General features: G+C 45.5%; 1 protein-coding gene across 1 annotated transcript in view; it reads left to right on the top strand.

Moving 5' to 3' along the window:
- The window catches only part of LOC141113279 (protein 4.2-like), a 97,700-nt gene that overhangs the window by 22,446 nt on the left and 47,610 nt on the right, over window positions 1-27,644 (top strand). The window contains exons 3-7 of the mRNA XM_073606306.1: window positions 300-533; window positions 21,873-21,991; window positions 22,786-22,914; window positions 22,986-23,148; window positions 24,816-24,954. Coding sequence (XP_073462407.1) covers window positions 300-533; window positions 21,873-21,991; window positions 22,786-22,914; window positions 22,986-23,148; window positions 24,816-24,954 — 784 coding nt within the window. The remainder of the gene's footprint in view (window positions 1-299; window positions 534-21,872; window positions 21,992-22,785; window positions 22,915-22,985; window positions 23,149-24,815; window positions 24,955-27,644) is intronic.

Here is a 27,644-nt window from a genome sequence, read left to right as displayed (position 1 = left end):
ATTTCCAATGTGATCAAATTGAAATAGAATCAACACAGAAAAAATAAATGTGGAGATTTCATCAAAAGCAATCAGATTTTTCTGCTGCTTTCAACTCCAGTTTTACAGTGTCACTTCGCAGTCGATCAAAACAATTGTTTTATATTTTGAATGCTTTGCAATTTAATTAAAAAATGCATTGGAAAGTTCCATTTCTCAATCAAATAGCCATATGTAATAATCAGGTTGAGATAATGACTGGTTCAAATGACCTTAGGCAAGCCTATTTTTTTTTAAATGCAGAAATTCTTGTTTTTCAGGTCCCAAACCTTCAAAAAAGGATGGAACTAAGAACAGTTTTCCCATATCCAGCCTTAGTGACAGGAAGACATGGAGTGCCAGGGTCGTTGATTGCAAGCAAGGCTTGTGGAAAGTGTGTGTCAACACACCAGCCAATGCCATCATTGGATACTATACGATGTCAATCAAAACCTCCAGTGGAGTCATTGAAAACTTGGGGGAGTTCATGATACTTTTTAACCCTTGGTGTGAGGGTAAGCATATATTATGTAAGGCTACTATAAGTGTATTGTATGCGTCGGGCATTATTAAGCTTTTCAACTGCCCTTTTCTAAATAAACAGAGATAACCACTCCTTTACTAATAACAACTTTCTTTATTCTCTGGTTGTATTATAGGATGACTGAATTGTTTATTCAAGTTGTTAAAGTGTTACTAAACCCAGGAGCCTGCATTCACTATATCTGGTCTCCCACAGTGCACAGAACATGGAAATGGAATTATTTTAGTAAATATAGACTGCTAAATACCTTTTTCTCATCAGCAGTATATAGCAGTCTTGTGACTTCTATCAGTGTCTGGTTAAAGCTTGTAGTAGGAGTTTTCATTCTCACACATTTGTCCAATGAGAATATTTGTCCTCTGTCTGGACAGTGCTGATTGGCCCTGTGCTGATCACATGCACTCTCCCAAGAAAAAAACAATCTCTCTAGCAATACACACCAAATTGAGCATGTGCAGCCTGTCTCCTGGCTCTGTAAATATCAGGTTATTTTTTGGACACAGTGGAAGTAGGAAATGATCAGAGGTGACAGGATCAAACAGCTTATTTACACAATGCAGAGGATTAACCCCTGAGGATTGAGCCCACAGTGAGTATAACAAGTATGCTTTACTGCATATGCACACTGATTTCACTGTTGTGGGTTTAGTAACACTTTAACAGGTCCTATTCCCCTTTAAATCAATAGTTATAAATATATATATATATATATATATATATATATATATATATATATATATATATATACACACACAGTATGAATATATATATACTGTATATATAAAATCAACTGCTCTACAGTGCATTCGGAAAGTATTCACAGCGCTTCACTTTTCCCACATTTTGTTATGTTACAGCCCTATTCCAAAATGGATTAAATTCATTATTTTCTTCAAAATTCTACAAACAATACCCCATAATGACAACATGAAAGAAGTTTGTTTGAAATCTTTGCAAATTTATTAAAAAAACAAAACCACAAAAAATCACGTAATAAGTATTCACAGCCTTTGCTCAGTACTTTGTTGAAGAACCTTTGACACCAATTACAGCCTCAAGTCTTTTTGAGTATGGTGCTACAAACTTGGCACACCTATTTCTGGCAGTTTCTCCCATTCTTCTTTGCAGGACTTCTCTATCGGATTGGATGGGGAGCGTCGGTGCACAGTCATTTTCAGGGTTTGGGTCTGGGTTTTGGCTGGGCCACTCAAGGACATTCACAGAGTTGTCCTGTAGCCACTCCTTTGTTATTTTGGCTGTGTGCTTATGGTCGCTGTCCTGTTGGAAGATGAACCTTGTAAAATGTAGAGAAAACTTCTCTTCTCACAGACACGAGTTATGTCAACAGTGTCTTAGTAGGTGTTTTGTTCAAAAGTTCAATAGCCAGGCTGTCTTAAAACAAAGTGTGAGTTTATTCGGTCACACTTGGCATCAACTTGAAAATACATACAAAGTTAAAATCTTCATACAGCTTCATGTAGTAAAACAAAAGATATAAAGCTTAAAGCGGGGTTCCACCCAAATTTTGAACAATATCTGTATGTATTCTCTTCCTTGCCTAGATGCTGACATGCTGTTTAAAAAAATTTAAATCGCTGTAATTACCTTTTATTTTTCTATTCTTCTTTGCACTTCCTGGTTCTCCTCCCGTGGGAGTAGGCGTGTTTCTAGCCTCTCCCAGACTCCTGGGAGCTAGTCTCAGGCTTCCCAGGATGCCACTGAGCATGTGCGGGAACGAGCTGTGAATGCTGGGAGAACAGCATTCACAGCATCCAGGAAATAAATGCTTATGTGCTTCAAATGCCCACAATGAAGATGGAAACCGCCTGCAGTGAATAATATAAGTTATTCTTTCCGACGAAATCTGACACAGGCGGACATATTACACACAATATGTGAGTATGTAATGCTGAGAAGAAAAGTTTGTGAATGAACTAAAAAAAAAAAAACACGATAGATAGGTGGACCCCTGCTTTAAAAAGAAAGTACAAGAGAAGATTCAGCTCCGTCCTTCTCTATTGTTAGAGAGGTATCCTGTTAGAACAGCTGTTAAGAGTTTGGCTGTATATAGGAAAATGTCTTCAGTGTAAGGATGCGTGTGTATGAAAGTGTCTCTTTCTGTGTGTGTGCGAAATAGAAGTGAAGTCCTTCTGTGTATGAGTGAAGGACAAGTGAAGTGTGTCTAGCCTTGTGTCACACTGTTCTTTATACTATTTCAAATCTACCAGTCAGCAAAATGCAGCCATAACCATATATAGCTTGGACTAAAGATGAAATGATCATATTCGTGATTATTCTAAATATTCACTTCGCCAATAGCTGACAAGTCTTTTAAACTTCTTTGATTGACGGTAACACACAACTGTATTCTATAAAAAACACAAGGTGTATGAGCTTTCTGCTAGACGATCACTACAAGTAATGGATACATTCTTTCAGTATACAGAAATTAAGTTCTGTACTAAAACTTACAAATGCATAATCAACTTATAATTGTGTGTGTATATATATGTATATATATATATATATATATATATATATATATATATATATATATATATATATATATATATATATATATATATATATATATATATATATATATATATATATATATATATATATATATTCACACAAATTCTAACTAGCTAACTAATTAACTATGTCAAATAACTAACTATATTATGGATAAACTATGATTTTACTTTTAAAAGATCTCTACAAGTATTTTTGTTCAAGTTTATGAGAAATACTCTGTGTGTATTCTTATCTGTGAAACCACTGACCTACTGACCTTTAGTCATAAACTCTGGACATGAAGAACAACTGGTACAAAAATGACTTAACACACCTAGCTATTTCAAGATTCGTCCTATGCTGAGCTGAGTAAAACTGCAAAAGTTAAAAGGGAACTCAAACAGCATAAATACAGATCTTGGTTATAAAGCCAAATTAATATAATTATTCTACAAACCTTTGCCCTAGTCTTGAGGTCCAAAGCGCTCTGGAGCAGGTTTTCATCAAAGATGTTTTTGTACATTACTGCATTCATCTTTCCCTCGATCCTGGCTAGGCTCCCAGTTCCTGCCACTGAAAACATCCCCACAGCATGATGCTGCCAACATCATGGTTTACTGTAGGGATGGTATTGGCCAGGTGATGAGCAGTGCCTGGTTTCCTCCAGACATGATGCTTCCCATTCAGGCCAAAGTGTTCAATCTTTGTTTCATCAGACCAGAGAATTTTGTTTCTCATGGTCTGAGAGTCCTTCAGGTGCCTTTTGGCAAACTCCAGGCAGGCTGTCATGTGCTTTTTACTGAGGAGTGGCTTCCATATGGCCACTCTACCATACAGGCCTGATTGGCGGAGTGCTGCAGAGATGGTTGTTTTTCTGGAAGGTTCCCTTCTCCCCACAGAGAAACTCTGAAGCTCTGTCAGAGTGACCATCGGGTTTGTGGTAACCTCCCTGGCTAAGGCCCTTCTCCCCAATTGCTCAGTTTGGCCTGGCGGCTCGCTCTAGGAAGAGTCCTGGTGGTTCCAAACTTCTTCCATTTACGGATGATGGAGGCCACTGTGCTTATTGGGACCTTCAATGCTGCAGAAATTTTTCTGTACCCTTACCCAGGTCTGTGCCTCAATACAATCCTGTCTCGGAGATCTACAGACAATTCCTTGGACTTCATGACTAGGTTTGTGCTCTGACGTGCACTGTTAACTGTGGGACCTTATATAGACAGGTATGTGCCTTTCCAAATCATGTCCAATCAACTGAATTTACCACAGGTGGACTCCAATCAAGTTGTAGAAACATCTCAAGGATGATCAGTGGAAACAGGATGCACCTAAGCTCAATTTTGAGTGTTGTGGCAAAGGCTGTGATTACTTACGTACATGTAATTTTTTTTTTTTATTATTATAAATTTGCAAAGATTTCAAACAAACTTCTTTCACGTTGTCATTATGGGGTATTGTTTGTAGAATTTTGAGCAAAATAATGAATTAAATCCATTTTGGAATAAGGCTGTAACAAAATGTGGGAAAAGTGAAGTGCTGTGAACACTTTCCGGATGCACTGTAACTCTCCATTATTATACAGTTTATAGTTCTATGCAAAATAATGGGCACCACCAGCTTGAAATCAGAACAGTATACAGGCACAGATAGATAGAAATAAGTCCTTTTATTTTTGCTTTAAATCGTTTTTTTTTTTTTAACGGGTCCCCAAGTGGTTTATGTGTCAAAGGAAGCCCCATGTCTACTGGTCATTGGCACTTCCAGGGCTGATCCTGAGCGGGGTGCACGGGGTGCAGTGCACCCGGGCGCCACAGAGGTGGGGGCGCTGAAGCGCCAGAGTGCTCCCCTCCCTCCTCCTCTCCTTGTCCGTAGACGTCTCTCTCCGCCGGTCACCGCCGCTGTGTTTCTTGCCCAAGTCCATCCCCCCTCCCTCCTCCTGTCAGAGGAGGAGAGCGGTAACAGCTGGAGATCGGAGCGGCTGTGTCTCTGTGTGCAGAGAGACCAGCCGCGCAGTGACGTCACTGGGGGGGGGGGCGGTCCATGCCCGACGTGTTCCAGTTCTCTACCTCCTGTGTGTAACTCCTGCCTGCTGCCCAAGCCTGACACGCTCTGTTCTTCACCCGGGCGGCTGCTCACTGTCCTCTCCTCTCCAGCTGCCGCCCGGGTGTTTTTTAATTAGCTTAATGGAGGGGTGGGGGTGGTTTGTCTGGGTCTATACTAATGGAGGGGGGATCTATACTAATGGAGGGGGGTTTGTCCTGGGGGGGGTCTGTACTAATGTAGGGAGGGTGGTTTGTCCGGGGGGTCTGTACTAATGTAGGGGGGGTGGTTTGTTCTGGGGGGGTCTGCACTAATGTAGGGGGGTGGTTTGTTCTGGGGGGGTCTGTACTAATGTAGGGGGGGTGGTTTGTCCTTGGAGGTCTGTACTAATGGAGGGGGGGTGGTTTGTCCTGGGGGGTCTGTACTAATGGAGGGGGTGGTTTGTCCTGGGGGTCTGTACTAATGGAGGGGGGTGGTTTGTTCTGGGGGTCTGTACTAATGTAGGGGGGGTGATTTGTCTGGGGGGGTCTGTACTAATGGAGAGGGGTGGCTTGTTCTGGGGGGTCTGTATTAATGGGGGGGTGGTTTGTTCTTCAGGGGCCTATACTAATGTAGGGGGGTTGTCCTGGGGGGTTTATACTAATGGAGGGGTTTGTCCTGGGGGGTATATACTAATGGAGGGGGTGGTTTGTCCTGGGGGTCTGTACTAATGGAGGGGGTTGTTTTGTCCTGGGGGGTCTATACTAATGGAGGGGGTTGGTTTGTCCTGGGGGTCTGTACTAATGTAGGGGGGGTAGTTTGTTCTGGGGAGTTTGTACTAATGTAGGGGGGTGGTTTGTTCTGGGGGGTCTGTCTAATGTAGGGGGGTGGTTTGTTCTGGGGGGTCTGTACTAATGTAGGGGGGGTGGTTTGTCCTGGGGGTCTGTACTAATGGAGGGGGGGTGGTTTGTCCTGGGGGGTCTATACTAATGGAGGGGGTGGATTTGTCCTGTGGGTCTGTACTAATGTAGGGGGGGTGGTTTGTCCTGGGTGGGTCTATACTGATGGGGGGTCTGTACTGAGGGAGAGGTTTATACTTAGTGGGGGGTCTGCACTGACGGAGGGGGGTCTATACTTAGTGGAGGGGGGTCTGTACTGAGGGGCGACTATAGTTGGTAGAGGGGGGGTGACACCAAGTTTTACCGCACCGGGTGACACCAACCCTAGTGACGCCACTGCAGCCGCGGGCTCTTATTTCCCCTTTCCCGCTCCGCCTCATGCGCGATGCTGTACTAGTGAGTGGCGCACTATGTTTCTTCCCCCGCCTTCATATCGGCCAGGGAAGAAAAAGAAAAGGAGCAAAGAAGAAGATTGCGGGACATGTAGTCCCGAGGACTGGCAGCCCCACTGTAACACTGCCCACACAGCATGCTCAGATGAATGGGAGAGAGAGAGAGCCAGGAGCCCGGGAAAGCTTTCAGGGAAGTGCACCCAGGACTTCAGAGAGAGAGGACAGTGCTGAGGGAACACCATCTGAGAGAGAACCCCGCTGCCCTGCACCACCAGAGGGAAATCCACACAGCCTAGTGCCATCCCTGGCGGAGAAAGGAATGGAGTCATTGCCATAATACAGATCTGGGCTCTACCCAGCAGAGTCGCCACGGGCAATTCAGAGTGAGCTGACTCCTGATCAGAGGAACCGTTGCTGTATCGCTGGGTCAGGTGAGAGGGCCGATCGGCCATTATCTACTAACGTCCATAGGAACTGCAGTCTCTGACCATCTCTTGTATCATGTCTGCAGTCTCTGACCATCTCTTGTAACATGTCTGCAGTCTCTGACCATCTCTTGTAACATGTCTGCAGTCTCTGACCATCTCCTGTAGTATGTCTGCAGTCTCTGACCATATCCTGTACTATGTCTGCAGTCTCTGACCATCTTCTGTATTATGTCTGCAGTCTCTGACCATCTCCTGTACTATGTCTGCAGTCTCTGACCATCTCCTGTATTATATCTCCAGTCTCTGACTGTCTCCCGTATTATGTCTGCAGTCTCTGACCATCTCCTGTATTATATGTTCAGTCTCTGACCATCTCCTGTATTATATCTCCAGTCTCTGACCATATCCTGTATTATATGTTCAGTCTCTGACCATCTCCTGTACTATGTCTGGGGGCTCTTTCTAACAGATACTCTAACAGAAGCCCTCTCTGTGTGCATCAGAGAGACTCCCCTCCAGGTCTCATTAGTGTACCCTCTTCCTGTAATTTCTTTATTGTTAAAAGATCATAGGAGGATCCCAGGGTAGTGAAGACTTCTTAGGGGAGCATCTCTGTGTTTGAGTCGTTGCCATAGTAACATTTGTAAAAGGGAGGAGTTGGTAAGATGACCATGCCCACGTGGGGGCGCTAGAAATATTTCTGCACCCAGGTGTCTGTGACCCTAGGATCGGCCCTGGGCACTATTAATCCCCCTAATACCAATGACGGGGCATTGTTTACTCCCCCTAATACCAAAGATGGGGCACTATTACTCCCCCTAATAACAATGATGGGGCATTGTTTACTCCCCCTAATACCAAAGATGGGGCACTATTACTCCCCCTAATACCAATGATGGGGCATTGTTTACTCCCCCTAATACCAAAGATGGGGCACTATTACTCCCCCTAATACCAATGACGGGGCATTGTTTACTCCCCCTAATGCCAAAGATGGGGCACTATTACTCCCCCTAATACTAATGACGGGGCATTGTTTACTCCCCCTAATGCCAAAGGTGGGGCACTATTACTCCCCCTAATACCAATGATGGGGCATTGTTTACTCCCCCTAATACTAAAGATGAGGCACTATTACTCCCTCCTAATACCAATGATGGGGCATTGTTTACTCCCACTGACGCCAGGACATTTTCTGCTCCCCCTGGCCACAACCCGTCCAGTGTGCTGCTGTTACTCACTGTCTGATGCCATCTCTTCTATCTCTGGAACTGTAAAGGGCTCCAGGAGAGAAGAGGCCATCATTTCCTGTGCCTGTGTTTTATAAGCGCAGGCACATGCTGTTCTGTGATTTGTCAGAACCGATCGGCAGGTCCAGGGCAAAAATGATTGGCCTGGACCTGAAGACTGATCGGTGCTGGAGCCAATCACAGCACCCCTGGCTGGCGGGCACACGCGTCCCCCGGCTCGGGAACACAGATCGCGTACATGTACATGATCTTGCGCAGCGCGGCTGCCCTGTAGCAGTAAAACTGGTATGGGGCAGTCGGGAACTGGTTAATGCGTGAAATAGGTGGCTAAATATTGCAATGCATCATATCTTGGTGTGGTTCGGGGAGTAGTACAATGTGTGTGTCTAAGGATGGGTTGGTGAATGGACGGTCAGCAGAAACCGCATTTATGGTTTGCTGAGGAAGCGGAGTGAGAAGATCGTTTTCTATGTCTATAAAATGTAATAATGGTGCCATCGGGGCCCCGCCTCTTCCCAGATGGCAGGCTTCACACCACCCGAAGCACAGGGCTTTGTTCAGTGTTAATACAGGGAAGCGCAGTTCTGGCACCTCCAGCGCTGAATGTATGTAATTCCATGGGGTGCTGGAGGGTCTATTGATGCTGGCTGCTGGGGGATCTATTATCCCGAGGGGGGTGGGGGGTTTATTGTTGGCGGGAAAACTGTTGCTGCTGGGAGGGTCTTATGTTGCTGGGGGTTCACTTATTGCTGAGGGGGATCTACTGTTAAGGGAGGGGTCTTCTGATGAGGGAGGGGTCTACTGATGAGGGAGGGGTCTACTGACGCTGGCTCCTGGGAGAACTATTGGTTCTGGTGGGGGGGCTTATTGCTGGTGGGGGGCTCTATTGTTGCTCGGAGGGATCTACTGTTGAGGGAGGGGTCTACTGACGCTGGCTCCTGGGAGACCTATTGTTGCTGGTTGGGGGCTCTATTGTTGCTGGAGTTCTGTTGTTGCTGGGGGTCTATTGTTTCGGGGGGGTGGTCTATTGTTTCTGGAGGGGTGGTCTATTGTTGCTGGTGGGGGATCTATTGTTTCTGAAATTCTGTTCTTGCTGGGGGTCTGTTGTTTCTGGGGGAGGGGGTCTATTGTTTCTGGGGGAGCGGGGGTCGGTCAGCTGCAGGGGATCCATTTTACTGTTTTTCTTTTCATTAACCTCTTCAATACCGGACACTTTCACCCCTTTCCTGCCCAGGCCAATTTTCAGCTTTCAGTGCTATCACGGTTTGAATGACAATTGCGCGGTCATGTACTCAAAATTAAATTTTTATAATTTTTTTTTCATACAAATAGAGCTTTTGGTGGCGTTTAATCACCACTGGGTTTTTTTTGTTTGTTTATTATATAAACAAAAAAAGACCGAAAATATTGAAAAACACATTTTTCTTTGTTTCTGTTATGAAACGGAACAAATAAATAATAATTCTTCATAATTTTTAGGCCAAAATGTATTCTGCTACATTTCTTTGGTGAATATAACCCAAATCAGTGTATATTATTTAGTCTGTAGGAAAGTTAGAGAGTCCACAAGCTATGGGATATCTATCTGAGAATGGATCAATCCTGATGTACCGACGGCCAATCTCATTTCTTGAGGCCCAGAAATGCCAGGACAGTACAAATACCCCCTGAATGACCCCCCTTTTGGAACGTAGACAGTCTGAGGTATTTAGTAAGAGGCACAGTGGGGTTTTTTGAAGTCGTAATCTTTTGCTGCAATATTTTGGAAAATGAAGAAATGAAGAAAAAACAATGTTCCCCATTTTTTTTGTTTACATACTGTAACCAGTGCAGTACAGTGTCCTCATATAACTGGTGTGGCAGTGATCAGGGACACTAGCGGCCGAAAAGCGCCGCTTAAACAGCGCTAAAGTGTCACTAAAACGAGCGGCGCTTTAGTGCTAACGCAGTCCCAATGTGAAAATAGCGTTATCCTTAAACCATCGCTTTATTAATATAAAAAGTGGTAAGTATTATACTCACAAGATGACAAATGTATCAAGCACATCACATAGTACACCGTCATCCAATCCACATTGCATCAGATCATGTGGTAGGAGAAGGTGAAGAGCCAATAGGCTAACATGTTTCGAGGACTAGCCTCTTCCTCAGAGCCCTGAAGAAGCTAGTCCTCGAAATGCATTAGCGTATTGGATCTGCACCTTCTCCTACCATATGATGCAATGTGGATTGGATGACGGTGTACTATGTTATGTGCTTGATACATTTATCATCTTGTGAGTATAATACTTACCACTTTTTATATTAATAAAGGGATGGTTTTAGGATAAAGCACTAGGTCTGGGCGCCCTCTCTGTCTTTTTATGGTTGCACATGGAAGGAGGTTGCACAATATAGGCAAAAAAATTCCCAGCAGACTTAACAGCCAGCCAGCAAAAGAAACAAATTGTCGTTTCTAACAATTCAGGGTAAAAACAGAGGCTTTTGTTGCACTCATTTGCAAATCTATGTGGAAGCCGCAGCGCCCCGCCAAGGCTCCTCTGTAAAATGCGGCCCTAACTCTATATATATGTTTAGTTGCAGGTTTGTCCCTACATAAGATTGTTACTCTTTATTGCTTTCACTAAATATCCTATAAAGAGACCCAGTCACCAGCTACAACTTTTCAATTTACGGGATTTTATTGAAACATAAATGTACTTTATTTATCACAAGTATTTCTATAATGCCGACAATTTACACATTTATATTGCACATTCATATCAGCCCTCTCGAATCTTACAATCTATAGCCGGCCACAGAAGGACTGAACCTCGGCTGGTACAGCAGGGACAGGCCTGAGATTCAATCTATCCATGGACAGGCTGGTTGTACTGAAATCGATTGACTTCAGTACAACCAGTCTGTGGGATTTTTATTCAGGCAATTACTGCCGGCAGTGATCATTCTGTTCATCCAGCAGGGAAAGCACCCTGCTGGCAAAACACAATAGCACTATGAGAGGGATTCCCCCATCTGTGTTGATGGGGGAAATCAAGCAATTTTCTTTCCGTTCACCCATTGTGTGAAAGAAAGTTGCATAATCTATGGGCTGCTAAAGTTCTTATGGTTGGCCATAGAAGTGTTTTTTTTTTTTTTTCATTCAAGCAGTGGGCGGATCAGAAAAACCAAAAGGAATCCCCATTCCCATCTGTTTACATAAAGCAAACACCCTAAAGAACACAGTTATATACAAATGTAACAGTACCACACCAGTATTGTTAAGTAATAGTAGTCAAATTTTATTACAATATCCAATAAAAAAAATCCCATAGATGGGACTACATTGCAAATGTAGAAAACACTTTACAGTAAGAGGCATTGCCACCCTTGGTGGTAGATGAGTGGGTGTAGCTGAGCCTAGGAGGTATTGCCACCCTTGCTGGTACAAAAAAGTGGTTACTACCTGCCCCCACCTGTAACTGGTCACTGCAGCAAGGAGCATTGCAAAGGCAAACACATAAAAAATAAGACATTTCCACACTCAACTTACCGACCAGCCTGTGACCAACCAAACTGTCCTGTTGAGCAGTATGTGTCAAAGACAGGGGTTTAGTTGCACACATTTACAAATGCATGCATAAGCCACAGAGCCACGGCAAAGCACCCCATTTCCTGTGGAACCTAAGAGGCATTGCCACCATTGGTGGTAGATGAGTGTATGTAGGTGGGAGCAGGGGATACGCTGGGCATGTGGGAGTGAGGGCAGAAACTTGGGGGGAAGTTCCACTGGCCACACTCACCCCATACCCAGGGTGGTAGCGTCCCCTCTTGGTGGTAGATGAGGGGGTGTGGGCAAGAAGGAGTGGGGTGTTAAGAATTATATGGACATGGCTCATTGAAGCCTCTTATTTTTTTTTCTCTTGGTTTGGGTGAATTGGGAGCATATTTAATATAAGGTATTTGTAGGAGGGTGGAGGGAGGGGGGAGAAGGGAAAGAAAGTTTTTTTGTTTTTTTTGGGGGGGGGGATTGGGAAGTGGATAAAGATGTGATCAATATAAATATGTTATGAAGGTTGTTTTAATGGATATGTCAAGTTTAGTAAAAAAAAGGATGAGTGGGTGTAGCAGAGCCTGAGGCATTGCCTGAGGCATTGTCACCCTTGGTGGTAGATGAGTGGGTGTAGGTGGGGGCAGGGGGTATTACCAGTTTGCTGGGTGTGGGGGAGTGAGGGCAGATGAAACTTGGGGGGGAAGTTCCACTGGCCACACTCACCCCATACCCAGGGTGGTAACGACCCCTCTTGTTGGTAGATGAGTGCATGTAGGTGGGGTCAGTACCAGTATGCTGGGCGTGGGGGAGTGAGGTCAGATGAAACTTGGGGGGGAGTTCCACTGGCCACACTCACCCCAGGGTGGTAGCGTCCCTTCTTGGTGGTAGATGAGTGGGTGTAGGTGGGCCAGGGGGTATTACCAGTATGCTGTGTGGGGGGGCAGATGAAACTGGGGGGGAGTTCCACTGGCCACACTCACCCCCTACCCAGGGTTGTAGCGTCCCTTCTTGGTGGTAGATGAGTGGGTGTAGCAGAGCCTGAGGCATTGTCCCCCTTGGTGGTAGATGACTGCATGTAGGTGGAGGCATTACCAGTAAGCTGTGGGTGGGGGAGTGAAGGCAGATGAAACTTGGGGGGAAGTTCCAGTGGCCACACTCACCCCCTACCCAGGGTGGTAGCGTCCCCTCTTGGTGGTAGATGAGTGGGTGTAGGTGGGGGCAGGGGGTATTACCAGTATGCTGGGCGTGGGGGAGTGAGGGCAGATGAAACTTGGGGGGAAGTTCCACTGGCCACACTGACCCCCTACCCAGAGTGGTAGCGTCCCTTCTTGGTGGTAGATGAGTGGGTGTAGCAGAGCCTGAGGCATTGTCACCCTTGGTGGTAGATGAGTGGGTGTAGGTGGGGGCAGGGGGTATTACCAGTATGCTGGGTGTGGGGGAGTGAGGGCAGATGAAACTTGGGGGGAAGTTCCACTGGCCACACTCACCCCATACCCAGGGTGGTAACGTCCCCTCTTGTTGGTAGATGAGTGCATGTAGGTGGGGTCAGTACCAGTATGCTGGGCGTGGGGGAGTGAGGGCAGATGAAACTTGGAGGGAAGTTCCATTGGCCACACTCACCCCCTACCCAGGGTTGTAGCGTCCCTTCTTGGTGGTAGATGAGTGGATGTAGCAGAGCCTAAGGCATTGTCACCCTTGGTGGTAAATGATTGCATATAGGTGGGGACAGGGGGTATTACCAGTATGATGGGTGTGGGGGAGGGCAGATGAAACTTGGGGGGAAGTTCCACTGGCCACGCTAACCCCCTTCCCAGGGTGGTAGCGTCCCCTCTTGGTGGTAGATGAGTAGGTGTAGGTGGGGGCGGGGGGTATTACCAGTATGCTGAGCGTGGGGGAGTGAGGGTAGATGAAACTTGAGGGGAAGTTCCACTGGCCACACTCACCCCCTACCCAGGGTGGTAGCGTCCCCTCTTGGTGGTAGAAGAGTGGGAGTATTGGGTTGTGAGGCAGTTGATCCAGAGGAAGGCGAAAAACCCCAGCAAAGCATTATCCAATGTGCTCCAGCTGGGGAAAAAATTCCTTCCTGATCCCCTGAGAGGCAATCGAATATTTCCTGGATTGGCCCCGTGTGTGGGGGAGGGCGGGCAATTGGAGCCCCACCCTCGGTGGTAGGTGAGTGGAGATGTGGGTGTCAGTGTGTGGAGAGTGGGGGAGGAGGGACCATCCCCCACACAGAGCTCTGGAGGGAGGAGCCATTGTCCGGACTACAGCCGGGTCACGGCGTGTCTGTGTGACCTGCCTCCTCTGCTCAGGCTCTAAAGGAACTACAAGTCCCAGCAATCTCTGTCCACATGAGGAACTACAACTCGCGATTGCTGGGAGTTGTAGTTCCTCAGAGCCTGAGCAGAGGAGGCAGATTCCCCGGATACACAGACACGCTGTGACCCGGCTGTAGTCTGAACAATGGCTCCTCCCTCCGGAGCTCTTTGGTGGAGATGTTTCCTGGATCGGCCCCGTGTGTGGGGGAGGGAAAGCAATTGGAGCCCCACCCTCGGTGGTAGGTGAGTGGAGATGTGGGTGTCAGTGTGTGGAGAGTGGGGGAGGAGGGACCATCCCCCACACAGCTCTGGAGGGAGGAGCCATTGTCCGGACTACAGCCGGGTCACGGCGTGTCTGTGTGATCTGCCTCCTCTGCTCAGGCTCTAAAGGAACTACAAGTCCCAGCAATCTCTGTCCACATGAGGAACTACAACTCGCGATTGCTGGGAGTTGTAGTTCCTCAGAGCCTGAGCAGAGGAGGCAGGTTCCCCGGATACACAGACACGCTGTGACCCGTCTGTAGTCCGGACAATGGCTCCTCCCTCCGGAGCTCTGTGGTGGAGATGTTTCCTGGATCGGCCCCGTGTGTGGGGGAGGGTGAGCAATTGGAGCCCCACCCTCGGTGGTAGGTGAGTGGAGATGTGGGTGTCAGTGTGTGGAGAGCGGGGGAGGAGGGACCATCCCCCACACAGAGCTCTGGAGGGAGGAGCCATTGTCCGGACTACAGCCGGGTCACGGCGTGTCTGTGTGATCTGCCTCCTCTGCTCAGGCTCTAAAGGAACTGCAAGTCCCAGCAATCTGGGAGTTGTAGTTCCTTAGAGCCTGAGCAGAGGAGGCAGATTCCCCGGATACACAGACACGCTGTGACCCGGCTGTAGTCCGGACAATGGCTCCTCCCTCTGGAGCTCTGTGGTGGAGATGTTTCCTGGATCAGCCCCGTGTGTGGGGGAGGACAAGCAATTGGAGCCCCACCCTCAGTGGTAGGTGAGTGGAGATGTGGGTGTCAGTGTGTGGAGAGCAGGGGAGGAGGGACCATCCCCCACACAGAGCTCTGGAGGGAGGAGCCATTGTCCGGACTACAGCCGGGTCACGGCATGTCTGTGTGATCTGCCTCCTCTGTTCAGGCTCTAAAGGAACTACAAGTCCCAGCAATCTGGGAGTTGTAGTTCCTCAGAGGAACTACAGAGCAGAGGAGGCAGGTTCCCCGGACACACAGACACGCTGTGACCCGGCTGTAGTCCGGACAATAGCTTCTCCCTCCAGAGCTCTGTGGTGAGGATGTTTCCTCCTCTCCGCTCTCCTCACACTGACGCGCTCCCTTCTCTGCTCAGCTATTTATCTGATCAAGTCTTGACGTCACAAGTGTAACGGCTCCAGCCTCCAGCTCCTGATTGGCTATTCATCCTCTGGTCACGCCCGTCCCATGCGCTGATCACGCCCACTCCCGCCTGAGCCGTTACGACGCTCTCTGCGGGAGTCACGTGTTGCACGTAGCAGGTAGAGCGAGGCTACGTGACTTCACAGGAGGAGAAGCGTGAAATCCTCCCTGCAGCTACTGCAGATATAAGAGACCCATTTATACCTCTCATCCATTCATAGAAAAATAAAATAAAATGTAGGGCCCATTCACAGCTCTCCATTGTGGGGGAATGACAGGGGGGAGGGGTTTGTCATCGATCGATGTCATGGAATTACTCCACAATTACAGTTTATCATCATCCTGGCCGTGCACATATACCAATCCGGAGTCATTATCATATTCCTCCCATATAATCTTTATTACAAAAATCTCATCACAATATCAAGAGTCCGGGTTCGCTTTTCAGATGATTTTTACACCTCTAATTCCAATAAATAAAACTAAATTTGATAATTCTATCATCGCCGTGTAACATTTCCCTGTAAGTCCCACGATAGCTGAGCCGGTGTCTCCAGAGGCAGGAAGTGATCTGTATCGGGTTTTTGGGGTCACGCTGTCGTTAAATGACCCCTCCCCCCCAATCTTCCAGCAGATGATATACAAAGTGTCAGATCCGCCCCCAAAGAGTCGGAGGGAGGAGCCAGCCCTGACATTCTGCAGGAAGCCGGAACTATTGGAGGCCTATTTATACCAATAATCCATTCATGAAAATATGCTGACCAAAAAAAATAGCAGAAAAACAACAACATGCTTTGGAGGTCTGAACTCCCCTCCCCCCTCTTTATACAATGGGAGAGATTTACTAAACTGCAGCACTCTGAATCTGGTACAACTGTGCATGGGAGCCAATCAGCTTCTATCTTCAGCTTGTTCAGTTAAGCTTGGACAATAAAACCTGGAAGCAGGGCCGGTGCTACCACTAGGCAAACTAGGCACCCGCCTAGGGCACACTGCTGCCTAGGGCGCCCGGACACTGGTGTTCCTACTCTCTTCTCTCTGCAGCAAGAAAATAAGTCTCAGCATCAGCAGGCAGCTGCCGCTCCGTTCACACATAGTGTCAGAGACGCAGCAGCAGCAGAGGAATGTGTCTGTGTCCTGACTCCTGAAAGAATGGAAGCAAGCAAATTTAAATTGATGGGCGCTGGAAGGCTGCATTGATGGGCGCTGGAAGGCTGCATTGATGGGCGCTGGAAGGCTGCATTGATGGGCACTGGAAGGCTGCATTGATGGGCGCTGGAAGGCTGCATTGATGGGCGCTGGAAGGCTGCATTGATGGGCACTGGAAGGCTGCATTGATGGGCACTGGAAGGCTGCATTGATGGGCACTGGTGAGGCTGCATTGATGGGCACTGGAAGGCTGCATTGATGGGCACCTTATTAAAAAGGTGGGGTATACATGGGCAGGGCAAAAAGGGTGGAGCCGGGGGGGGGCAAAATGAGGTTTCGCCTAGGGAGTCAAAAATCCTTGCACCAGCCCTGCCTGGAAGCTGATTGGCTCCCATGCACAACTGCACCCGATTCTGAGTGCTCCAGTTTTAGTAAATCTCTCCCATTGTATAAGGAGGGGGGAGGGGAGTTCAGACCTCCAAAGCATGTTGTTGTAGTTCTGCTTTTTTTTTTGGTCATTTGATGAACGATTTGAGACCAGCTTTGAAACCAGCCGCCGCCGTTTGACGGTGGCACAATGGCCCTCCTGTGCGAATCGTCGTAGCTGTACAACGGCTCGCGCGGGCTCAGTTGCGGGTGGACGCGCAGTCGCTCTCGCTGCAGGGGAGTGCCCGTGGGTTGGGAGGACTCAATGTTCTCCGGCAGCCCATGATTGACTTGTACACAGGCAGAACGGGGATGTAAACAAGGCAGTTCCTCGTTCTGACGGGTGACATGACAGGGATCTACTGTTCCCAGTGATCTCTGTCATGTCCCAGTAAGCCCATCCCCCCCCTTACAGTTAGGGAACACAGTTAACCCCTTGATCGCCTCCTAGTGTTAACCCCTTCCTTGCCAGTGATATTTATACAGTAATCAGTGCCTATTTTTAGCTCTGATCGCTGTATAAATGTTACTGGTCCCCAAAAAAGTGTCCGATCTGTCCGCCGTAATGTCGCAGTCCCGATAAAAATCGCAGATCGCCGCCATTACTAGTAAAAAAAATATAAAATAATAATAAAAATGCCATAAATCTATTCCCCATTTTATAGATGCTATAATTTTTGCGCAAACCAATCGATATAAGCTTATTGAGATTTTTTATTTTTTATACCAAAAATATGTAGAAGAATATACATCGGCCTAAACTGATGAAGAAATTTGTTTTAAAAAAAATAAATGTAAAAAATATTGTTTTTTTTTCAAAATTGTCTCTTTTTTTTTTGTTTATAGCACAAAAAATAAAAACCGCAGATGTGATCAAATACCACCAAAAGAAATCTCTATTTGTGGAGAAAAAAGGACCTCAATTTTGTTTGTGTACAACGTCGCACGACCACGCAATTGTCAGTTAAAGCGATGCAGTGCCGAATCACAAAAAATGCTCTGGTCATTAAGGGGGTAAAGCCTTCCGGGGCTGAAGTGGTTAAGGGTTCCTTGGACTCATTTTGTAGGTTGGCGCTCTTCATGCGATCTTCCTCATTCTGGCAGCTGTGGGGTTCGGCGGGGTCACCACTGAGGACACATTTTCAGTGTGATTTGTCTGGCAGAGAAGGTTCGGTGCCTAAGTGCTCCAGTATTAGGAAATCTCCCCCATTGTGTCAAGGAGTGATCTCTTTAGGATATGTCAACTTTATATACAGTATCTCACAAAAGTGAGTACACCCCTCACATTTTTGTAAATCTTTTCTTCTATCTTTTCATGTGACAACACTGAAGAAATGACAGTTTGCTACAATGTAAAGTAGTGAGTGTACAGCTTGTATAACAGTGTAAATTTGCTGTCCCCTCAAAATAACTCAACACTCAGCCATTAATGTCTAAACCACTGGCAACAAAAGTGAGTACACCCCTAAGTGAAAATGTCCAAATTGGGCCCAAAGTGTCAATATTTTGTGTGGCCACCATTATTTTCCAGCACTGCCTTACCCCTCTTGGGCATGGAGGTCACCAGAGCTTCACAGGTTGCCACTGGAGTCCTCTTCCACTCCTCCATGATGACATCACGGAGCTGGTGGATGTTGGAGACCTTGTACTCCTCCACCTTCCATTTGAGGATGCCCCACAGATACTCAATAGGTCTGGAGACATGCTTGGCCAGTCCATCACCTTTACCCTCAGCTTTTTAGCAAGGCAGTGGTCATCTTGGAGGTGTGTTTGGGGTCGTTATCATGTTGGAATACTGCCCTGCGGCCCTATCTCTGAAGGGAGGGGGATCATGCTCTGTTTCAGTATGTCATAGTACATGTTGGCATTCATGGTTCCCTCAATGAACTGTAGCTCCCCAGTGCCGGCAGCACTCATGCAGCCCCAGACCATGACACTCCCACCACCATGCTTGACTGTAGACAAGACACACTTATCTTTGTACTCCTCACCTGGTTGCCGCCACAAACGCTTGACACCATCTGAACCAAATGGTTCCAGTAATCCATGTCCTTAGTCTGCTTGTCTTCAGAAAACTGTTTGTGGGCTTTCTTGTGCATCATCTTTAGAAGAGGCTTCTTTCTGGGACGACAGCCATGCAGACCAATTTGATGCAGTGTGCAGCGTATGGTCTGAGCACTGACAGGCTGACCCCCCCACCCCTTCAACCTCTGCAGCAATGCTGGCAGCACTCATACGCCTATTTCCCAACGACAACCTCTGGATATGACGCTGAGCACGTGACCTCAACTTCTTTGGTTGACCATGGCGAGGCCTGTTCAGAGTGGAACCTGTCCTGTTAAACCTCTGTATGGTCTTGGCCACCGTGCTGCAGCTCAGTTTCAGGGTCTTGGGAATCTTCTTATAGCCTAGGCCATCTTTATGTAGAGCAACAATTCTTTTTTTCAGGCTCGTGGCTCATGTACATTACAGCTGACAGGCAGAGGGGAAGCATTTACAGCAGAACGGACTAATAGGGTCTCTTCTGTCATAAAAAAAAGTACCTATCTCATAAAATGAGAGTTTAATACCACTTTAACCCCTTTAACCCTTTCACGCAAATATGCGTTTTTGGCTTAAAGGGGTTATTCCGGGGTAAGCGCATCACCCTGGTACTGTTTTTTAGAGCCAGTTAGTGATATTAACCGATGCAGCTAAGAAGCCACTCGGCTGTTATCCTAAGAAGCAGGAGGGGACGCCCCCCGTCACTTTCCATGGCTCGCCTTGGCTCTCCTGTCCCACCGGGAGGCTTGAGCGACCAGCCGACACGTCCGCTGGCTGGCCGAAGACCCGAATGAAGCCGGAATCGGCTTCGATCGTGTCTCTGCTCTAGTAACCCGGAAGCAATGTCATGACATCACTTCCGGTTTACTCAGCTGCCAATTTAAAAAAAAACCTAGTATTCCAAAATGCAGATTTTGGCGTTTTGGATACTTTTAAGTGCAAAGGAGGGATTTGGGGTCTTTAAGACCCCAAATCCCTCCATAAAGAGTACCTGTCACTGCTTATTACTGTCACAAGGAATGTTTACATTCCTTGTGACAGCAATAAAAATGATCAGAATTTTTTTTTTTTTAAAAGATGACAGTGTAAAAAAAAAAAAATAATAATAATAATAAAAAAAAAAAAAAAAAAAAATGTAAAGCGCCCCATCCCTCCATGCTCGCGCGCAGAAGCGAACGCATACGTAAGTAATGCCCGCAAATGTAAACTGTGTTCAAAGCACACATGTGAGGTAGCACCGTGATCGTCAGAGCGAGAGCAATAATTCTAGCATGGGACCTCCTCTGTAACTCTAAACTGGTAACATGTAGAAATTTTTAAAGCGTCCCCTATGGAGATTTTTAAGTACCAAAGTTTGGCGCGATTCCACGAGTGTGCGCAATTTCAAACCATGACATGTTGGGTATCTATTTACTCGGTGTAACATTATCTTTCATGTTATACAAAAAAATTGGGCTAACTTTACTGTTTTGGGTTTTTTTTATTTATGAAAATGTCTTTTTTCCCAAAAATTGTGTTTGAAAGACCGTTGTGCAAATACCGTGTGACATAAACAATTTGCAACGATTGCCATTTTATTCTCTAGGGTCTCTGCTAAAAAATATATATATATATATATATATATATATATATATATATATATATATTTATATATATTTATATTTATATTTATAATATATATAATGTTTGAGGGTTCTGAGTAATTTTCTAGCAAAAAATACGGATTTTAACTTGTGAGCAACAAATTTTAGAAATAGGCTTAGGCAAAGGGTTAAGGCCTGAGGGCCTCACAGGCCTCTAATTGATTGTAAATGATTTTTATGGCCTTACAATCTGTAATTTTGCTACAAATCAGAACTACAACTAAAACTATGAAGCTTTAGTAAAGCAGACTTGGCTAAATGTTAAGACAATAAAAATAACATGAGTCTCATATTTGGAATGCATCATGTAAGTTGTAATACAAACATCAAATCTCAGTTGCTTGGTCAACATGGAAACAGGGACAACACACCTGGCGACCAGGACATACTCTGCAACTTTCCAGTTATGTAGCATGGAACACATACCGTAGAAAGTCCGGTTTTGCTTTCTGGCCACATGTGAGCATGAAATACAGGGGTTGATTTACTAAAACTGGAGAGTGCAAAATCTGGTGCAGCTCTGCATAGAAACCAATCAGCTTCCAGGTTTTATTGTCCAAGCCTTATGGAAAAAGCTAAAGTTAGAAGCTGATTGGCTACCATGTACAGCTACACCAGATTTTGCATTCTCCAATTTTAGTATTTCAACCTCACAGGTTGCTAATTTTTTTTTTTTTTTTTTTATGAAGGATTTAAAGTTAGTTTAGTTTGTTTAAAGTCTCCTTTAGCTAAACCCATGCACAGTTGATTCCGTTTTGTTTCTATTTGGTACAATCTTTTCAAAATGCCAGCAGCAGTTACACCCAAAAACATTAGGAAAAATTACATATTTATTTTAGGTATACCACAGATCAGCTGATGTACATACAAATGCTGGAGCATACATTCTGTAGCAAACCACCTTTCATGTATATTCGCTATAGCCTGTGCACGTGTGTTTGTGCATATTGTGGACATATAATTAATTATATACATTTTGAAGTATGTGTTATACCAATGTGTGATCGTACACGCATACCCATTAGTACGTCAGGCCCTCTGGCTTCATTTTTGGATTGTCTGACCCAGATTAGGTTTTCAGATTAGGAAAGTCAGAGAAGGACATAAATACTTATCAACATATTTTTCTGAGTTAGTGACTCAAAGTCACTGACCCAGGAGAGTCAGCATGGCAGGCAGACAGCTATCATTTTCTAAAAGAAGTCATCTTTTACAGCCCCAGCGTTTCTCCCAAGGCAGGTTTCCTATAAAAAGACTATTGTTCCACTTTATAACATTGACCTCAGCTGAACCTTTTTATGGTCTTTTGGTCTGTTAGATGATCCAGTGTACCTGCACAATGAAGCTGAACGTCGAGAGTATGTCCTCAGTGAAGATGGCATTATCTATCTGGGCACAGAGAGTCATGTTCAGCCCCATCCTTGGCACTTTGGTCAGGTAGGTGTGTCAACACAGCATGCCGTCATGCTTAGCCCTTATCCTGGCACTTTGGTCAGGTAGGTGTGTTAATACATGTTGGAGATCTTTATCTCTACCTAGAAATAGTCAGCAAATAAAAAAAGGATGGTTTCATGTTCAAGTCTTACTAGGGTAGGACATGACTTGGGGACATTTGCCCCCTGGGACAGTACAAATATCATTTTTTAGGCTGGTGGCCCTAAGTATAGATTCAGACATCAGTCAGAGTGGGATCAGAGTCAGTAATACATGATGGGCACTATATAGCCACCTGCCCCTCTTTCAGATGTACAATCACAGTGTAGGGCAGAAGGAAGTCTCCTATCATTAGAGTTGTTATGTAAAGGAATGCCAAGGGCCACAAAGGAATGTGATACTGGAAGATCTAAAAAGGTGTGTTACAATAAACCATGTCCATTAGTAACACTGCTGTCCACCAGTAGTTGTGACACCATGGCATCCTTTGAGTAGTACATTTTCTTTATCTGGCAAATACCATGAAAAGGCCACCTGAGTCTTAAGACTCTTCTCAGTCTATCTTGCTCTTGGTTCCATTACCTAATTCCCACAACAAGACAAACATGGAGGGAAAATGCAAAAAAAACAAAAAACTGCACGTTGTGATTGGTGGTGTCCTATTTCCTCTTTTTCCCAAGGCTCAGGCCCACAGGTGCCTTCTTGTTCATTTAGCCTTAGATGATCAATGTATTTTTGCTTTTTACATTTTCCTATGTGCTGATGCTGAGCTGAGTCTGGAGAATTTCATTTTACAGTTTGAGGAAGACATACCAGCAATATGCATTAAGTTCTTGGACACAAACCCACGCTATCAGGAAACACCAGAAATGCACTACATCAAGAGAAATGATCCGGTCTACATCTGCCAGATAATAGGAGACATGGTAAGAAAATTAAAAATATTGATTTGGTAAAAAAAAATTGTATCATCTCTATATATTATTATTGTGTGCAGATTGGCCTGAGGGATGATGAAGACAGAGTTGCCTTTATGTGTGAGAATGGAAGACCGTCCTATAAATGGATTAGCAGCATCCCAGTGCTGCGGCAGTGGTTCCAAGAGGAGAGTCGGACAGTATACGGACATCACTGGGTGTTTACAGCAGTGCTGTGTACAGGTATTACCAGGGTTGTAGTTAAATACCATGCTATTCCAGGATTAGCTGAATGTGAGAAAAAGAAGCATTGTGTTAGCTCTAAATCTGTTTTAGTTGGGGATTTCATGGGGTTGATTGGCCAATCCCTAAGCACCAGTGCTGTCATGTGATGAGAAGGGGAGTGAGTCACATGCTCCCCCATACCCAGAAATACCAGGTATGTGGCTTTCGCAACCAGCAATTAATGGATCAGGAAGGCCATCATTAATGTGACAAAGCAATTTAGGTTCAGGCTGTGCATAAAACACATTCCAACAGCCTCTCAATATGCTGTTCCACCACTTAATTGAAAATAGTATATAAATATGGTGTAATGGTGCTTGACCACTAGACCAATCACCAAGGTGAAAAGTACAGTAACTTTATGTCTTACGCAACTTTACCTTACTTTCTGTCTCCTACTATAGTTCTGTCACCCTCTCTCTCTGATCTTCCACAGAACATTTCTCAGTGTCTTCCTCACAAGGTCCATAAACTACACTCCAAGCCCCCCCACCCCCCCCCCTCTGGTATCTGGCTCTCTTAGTGGTTGCATGACCTCTACAACAACAGCTCTAATAGAAAGAGAAACACTTATTCTTGGGTGGTACAAAACACATATTTAATGGAAGTAATAAAACTGAAATCACATTCTGAAAGTTTCTCACAGGCATCAAAAATACTTTTTTTTCCTCTCTCTCTGGTTTGTCATGTGCAATGGGCCATAACTCCTCTTGTCTATGTATTTTCCTTAGTACTCCCTGTTTGAAACCTTCTACTCAGCACCATCCAAATAATGCACTTTTTTCCCCCCAAAAAATGGGGGGAAATGCCTGTAAGTCTTATGGAGCGAATACTGACCAGCCCCCCCACCCCCCCGCCCCCCGCCACCATGTTATAAAAATGGGCGCCCATCTCCCGCGAGCACCGGGCGATCCTGTCATCCTGAGCCTGTCACCTTGTACTCGGCTTTGCCTGTCACAGACAGAAGACAGAGCAGGCCGAATGGAGTGCGGCCGCGATGCCGGCTTGGGCTGTTCTGTCGGATGTGATGACGTCCTTGCCAGGCACAGGTAAGGCTGCATTGTATGGCACAGGCAGGCTGCATTGTATGGCACAGGCAAGCTGCATTATATGGCACAGGTCAGGCTGCATTGTATGGCACAGGTCAGGCTGCATTGTATGGCACAGGCCAGGCTGCATTGTATGGCACAGGCCAGGCTGCATTGTATGGCACAGGCCAGGCTGCATTGTATGGCACAGGCCAGGCTGCATTGTATGGCACAGGTCAGGCTGCATTGTATGGCACAGGTCAGGTGCATGTTTGGCACAGGTCAGGTGCATTTAATTGGCACTGATCAGGCTGCATTTCATGGGCACTGGTAAATATTTTAGTACCATTTGGTTCAGAATATTTTTTTTTCTTGTTTTCCTCCTCTAAAACCTAGGAGCGTCTTATGGTCAGGTGCGTCTTATGGAGCGAAAAATACGGTATACATCCAGCATTATTTGCAGTAAATTGGGGAATGTATTCCAGTCTATTAAAAAAAACTGATAAAAATTATTATTTTTATTATTATTATTACTACTACATATTTTCCAATATTTTGATTTTGAACACTGAACATAAATCTTGCACTTTTCTGCAGTATTGCGCTGCCTGGGGATACCAACTAGGATTGTTACAAATTACAACTCAGCTCATAACACAGAAGAGAGTCTGCAGAAGGCTTTGTATTACAATGAGAATGGGGCACGGATTCACAGGTCCAGGAATGACAGTATATGGTAAGGACTCAAAAGTTCTTAAACTTTGGAAAAGTATGACAATGTGAAATTGAATCATCACTCCCTTCTTAACAACAATCATTTATTTATCTGATTTATATAGCACCATCCCATTCTGCAGTATTTTATGGAGAATATACATTACATCTGTTAACACCAGTCACCGAGTTAAAGATGCTAACAACGCATTAGGGAACTGACAAGTTATACATAAGTAGAAGGGTTTAATGAATTATATATCGGAAAAAAATACATGTGAGCCAAACTCCTGGTAGATTGTTAAGACAAATTACAATTAACATAGATATGTTGCTATGTACGCTTTAGAACAATTGCTGACTCAACAATTTACACAACATTATTAAACTCCGAACCTCTCAGTACAAAAGCTATACGTTTCTCTAAGCTAAGTACAGTAAGTTTTACCAGCTTACAGCTATATGCTTCACACTACAATATCTACTAAAGGTCATTAATACACAAAAAGTCTTTCCACTTTCATGGGAAAAAATAGCATATAGAAAAATAATATTGCATATACAATTGCGGCACAAGTCATATTGTATTTGAATATTATTAAAAAAGACCTTTCCTTTTCAATCTGTAGCCGCTGTCATTTTCTGTAAAGGCAGTGCAATATGGCTACCTGGAGGTGTTCTGTACACAGAATGTGTACAGAACGCCCCCCAGAAACATAATTTCCTGCTTGTGTGATTGACTCACTAAGATACAAATCAGATTTTGGCATCCCCTGCAACGAAAATGTAATTTTTGATAAGATACTCCCAATAGAAACTCATGGCTAAAGGGATGCAGACCCTGCAATTTTCCTCATTAGAGCTCTACAGCAAGTAAGTGATGCAGCTGCTCAGTAATTATTAAACCAATACCATTAGTCTCAATGAGCACAGGAGCACAGAGGAACAAACAGTGATTTCATCAGAATAATAAAAGGTAGGAATCTGCAACAAAGTTTGTTAATCCTTGCAATGTACAAGGATCACCCAGAGGAGAATTTTTTTCTCAATGTAGCACCCTCTTTTGAGCTAGAAGGATTGTGCATGTTTTTGTGAGAGTAGGTCAATTTCCAGGCTTGACTGGCTGCCAAGCCTGGGTGTGTTTTGATCTGGGTTGGGAGTGACTCAGAGTAGAGCTGTGTGACTCACAGGCAGCATCACCAAGCCCTCCCACTTCTTTCCAGGAAGTTCTGGTGTTTTCTGGAAAGGGTGGTGGAGAGGGGAGGTGGAGCTGCTTGGGGTGTTCTGAGGAGCCCTGACCAATCCCCAGTCTGGATTGGCAGGGGGCAGGGCCCCTTAAAATTCCCAAGGTCAGCCCAGCTGGGGAGTAGTTGTTCGAGTGGAAGCTGGAGATGGAGTGTTAGGCTGTCGGGGCCTTTGAGGGAGCTCCCCAGTCTGGGGGGGGTGACCTTAGGCCTGGGTTCGGGTGCGGACAGGACCCTTTTCAGGACACACGGAGGTGTCCTGGACAGGTGGCAGGGGAGCAAGAGAGGACAGCGGAGGAGCACTGCCGGGCAAAGTCTCCAAGAGAGGAACAACAGGTCGCAGCCAAGAGGACTGTTGAGTGACACACAGTCTGGAGAGGACTGGGAAGGCACGTCTGAGAGGACTGGGAGATTGAAGTCTGGGATGGGTGCCAGTGGAGTGGTGGCTCGGGCAGTAGAGAGAGAGGCAGCTGCAGCCAGGAGGGTTGGCAGGGCCTGAAGAGGTGGTACTGGGAGCAGTAGCCACATGGACAGCTAGCACTGGGACTACCTACCATTTTGCTACACTAAAGGGGCCCCCGGAAGTTGCCTGCAAAGGGCATTCACCCTAGGCCTGGCTGAGCCAGTGTCAGGCCTACAAATCAGTGCTAGCTGGTCTAGGAAGTGCAAGCAAGTGATGTGCTGGAGGTGTTGAGGAGAGATAGTCCGCAAGTAAGTGATGTGCTGGAGTTGTATGTACCAGAGGTGTATATAGTCGGTCTTATATATATTTTTTTGCAATCAGTTTGGGCATCTCATGAGTATCCAATCCCCATCCAAGTTTATTCTCCTCAATAAAAATACAAGCAATTCAAGGATTAGTTTTCTCCCTGAGGGTAAATGAGAACTGTGTGCCTGGCTGGGCAGGGTGACAGACGGTCCACAACACTCAGCAGCCCCCAAGAGGGTACCGCTACAACAAAAGTGGAATTATGCTTTAATGAACGCCTCAAAGTATATAGTCTTTAGAACACTGCTGTACATCTAGCAGGCACAGAGCACTTAGTCTTACATGGGTCAATGTGTAAGGGAGGGTTAGGTCCCTTTTATGCTTTCCACACCCCTTTTCCAGAAAATGGCTCCACCTGCCTAATTGTTGGGTTAATTTTTAGGGCGACGGGGTTGGGATTAGAGAGTTGGGAGCTGTTTTTGAGAAGATGGTAAGGAGTAGGGAAGCCACGTTTCCCCTGAATGGGTAGCACTATGCATAGGCCTAGTAATTCAGTTCACTCCAGAGCTCAGGAGGTAAAAGCACCTTATTTTTGGACATTAAAGGGTGCCTCTGTGGTGGTGTACAATTTATTTCAAACACATCAACTGACCATATTTTTGGAGTGGCTTATGAATTGTTGAGTGTTCTCTTTTCCAGAAACATCATTGATTACTATCCATTATTTATACTTGTAAATGTTCTTTGTTTATGCAAGTA

This window comes from Aquarana catesbeiana, linkage group LG12, assembly GCF_042186555.1.
Source record: "Aquarana catesbeiana isolate 2022-GZ linkage group LG12, ASM4218655v1, whole genome shotgun sequence".
Taxonomy (NCBI): domain Eukaryota; kingdom Metazoa; phylum Chordata; class Amphibia; order Anura; family Ranidae; genus Aquarana; species Aquarana catesbeiana.
This window is presented reverse-complemented; position numbering and strand designations above follow the sequence as displayed.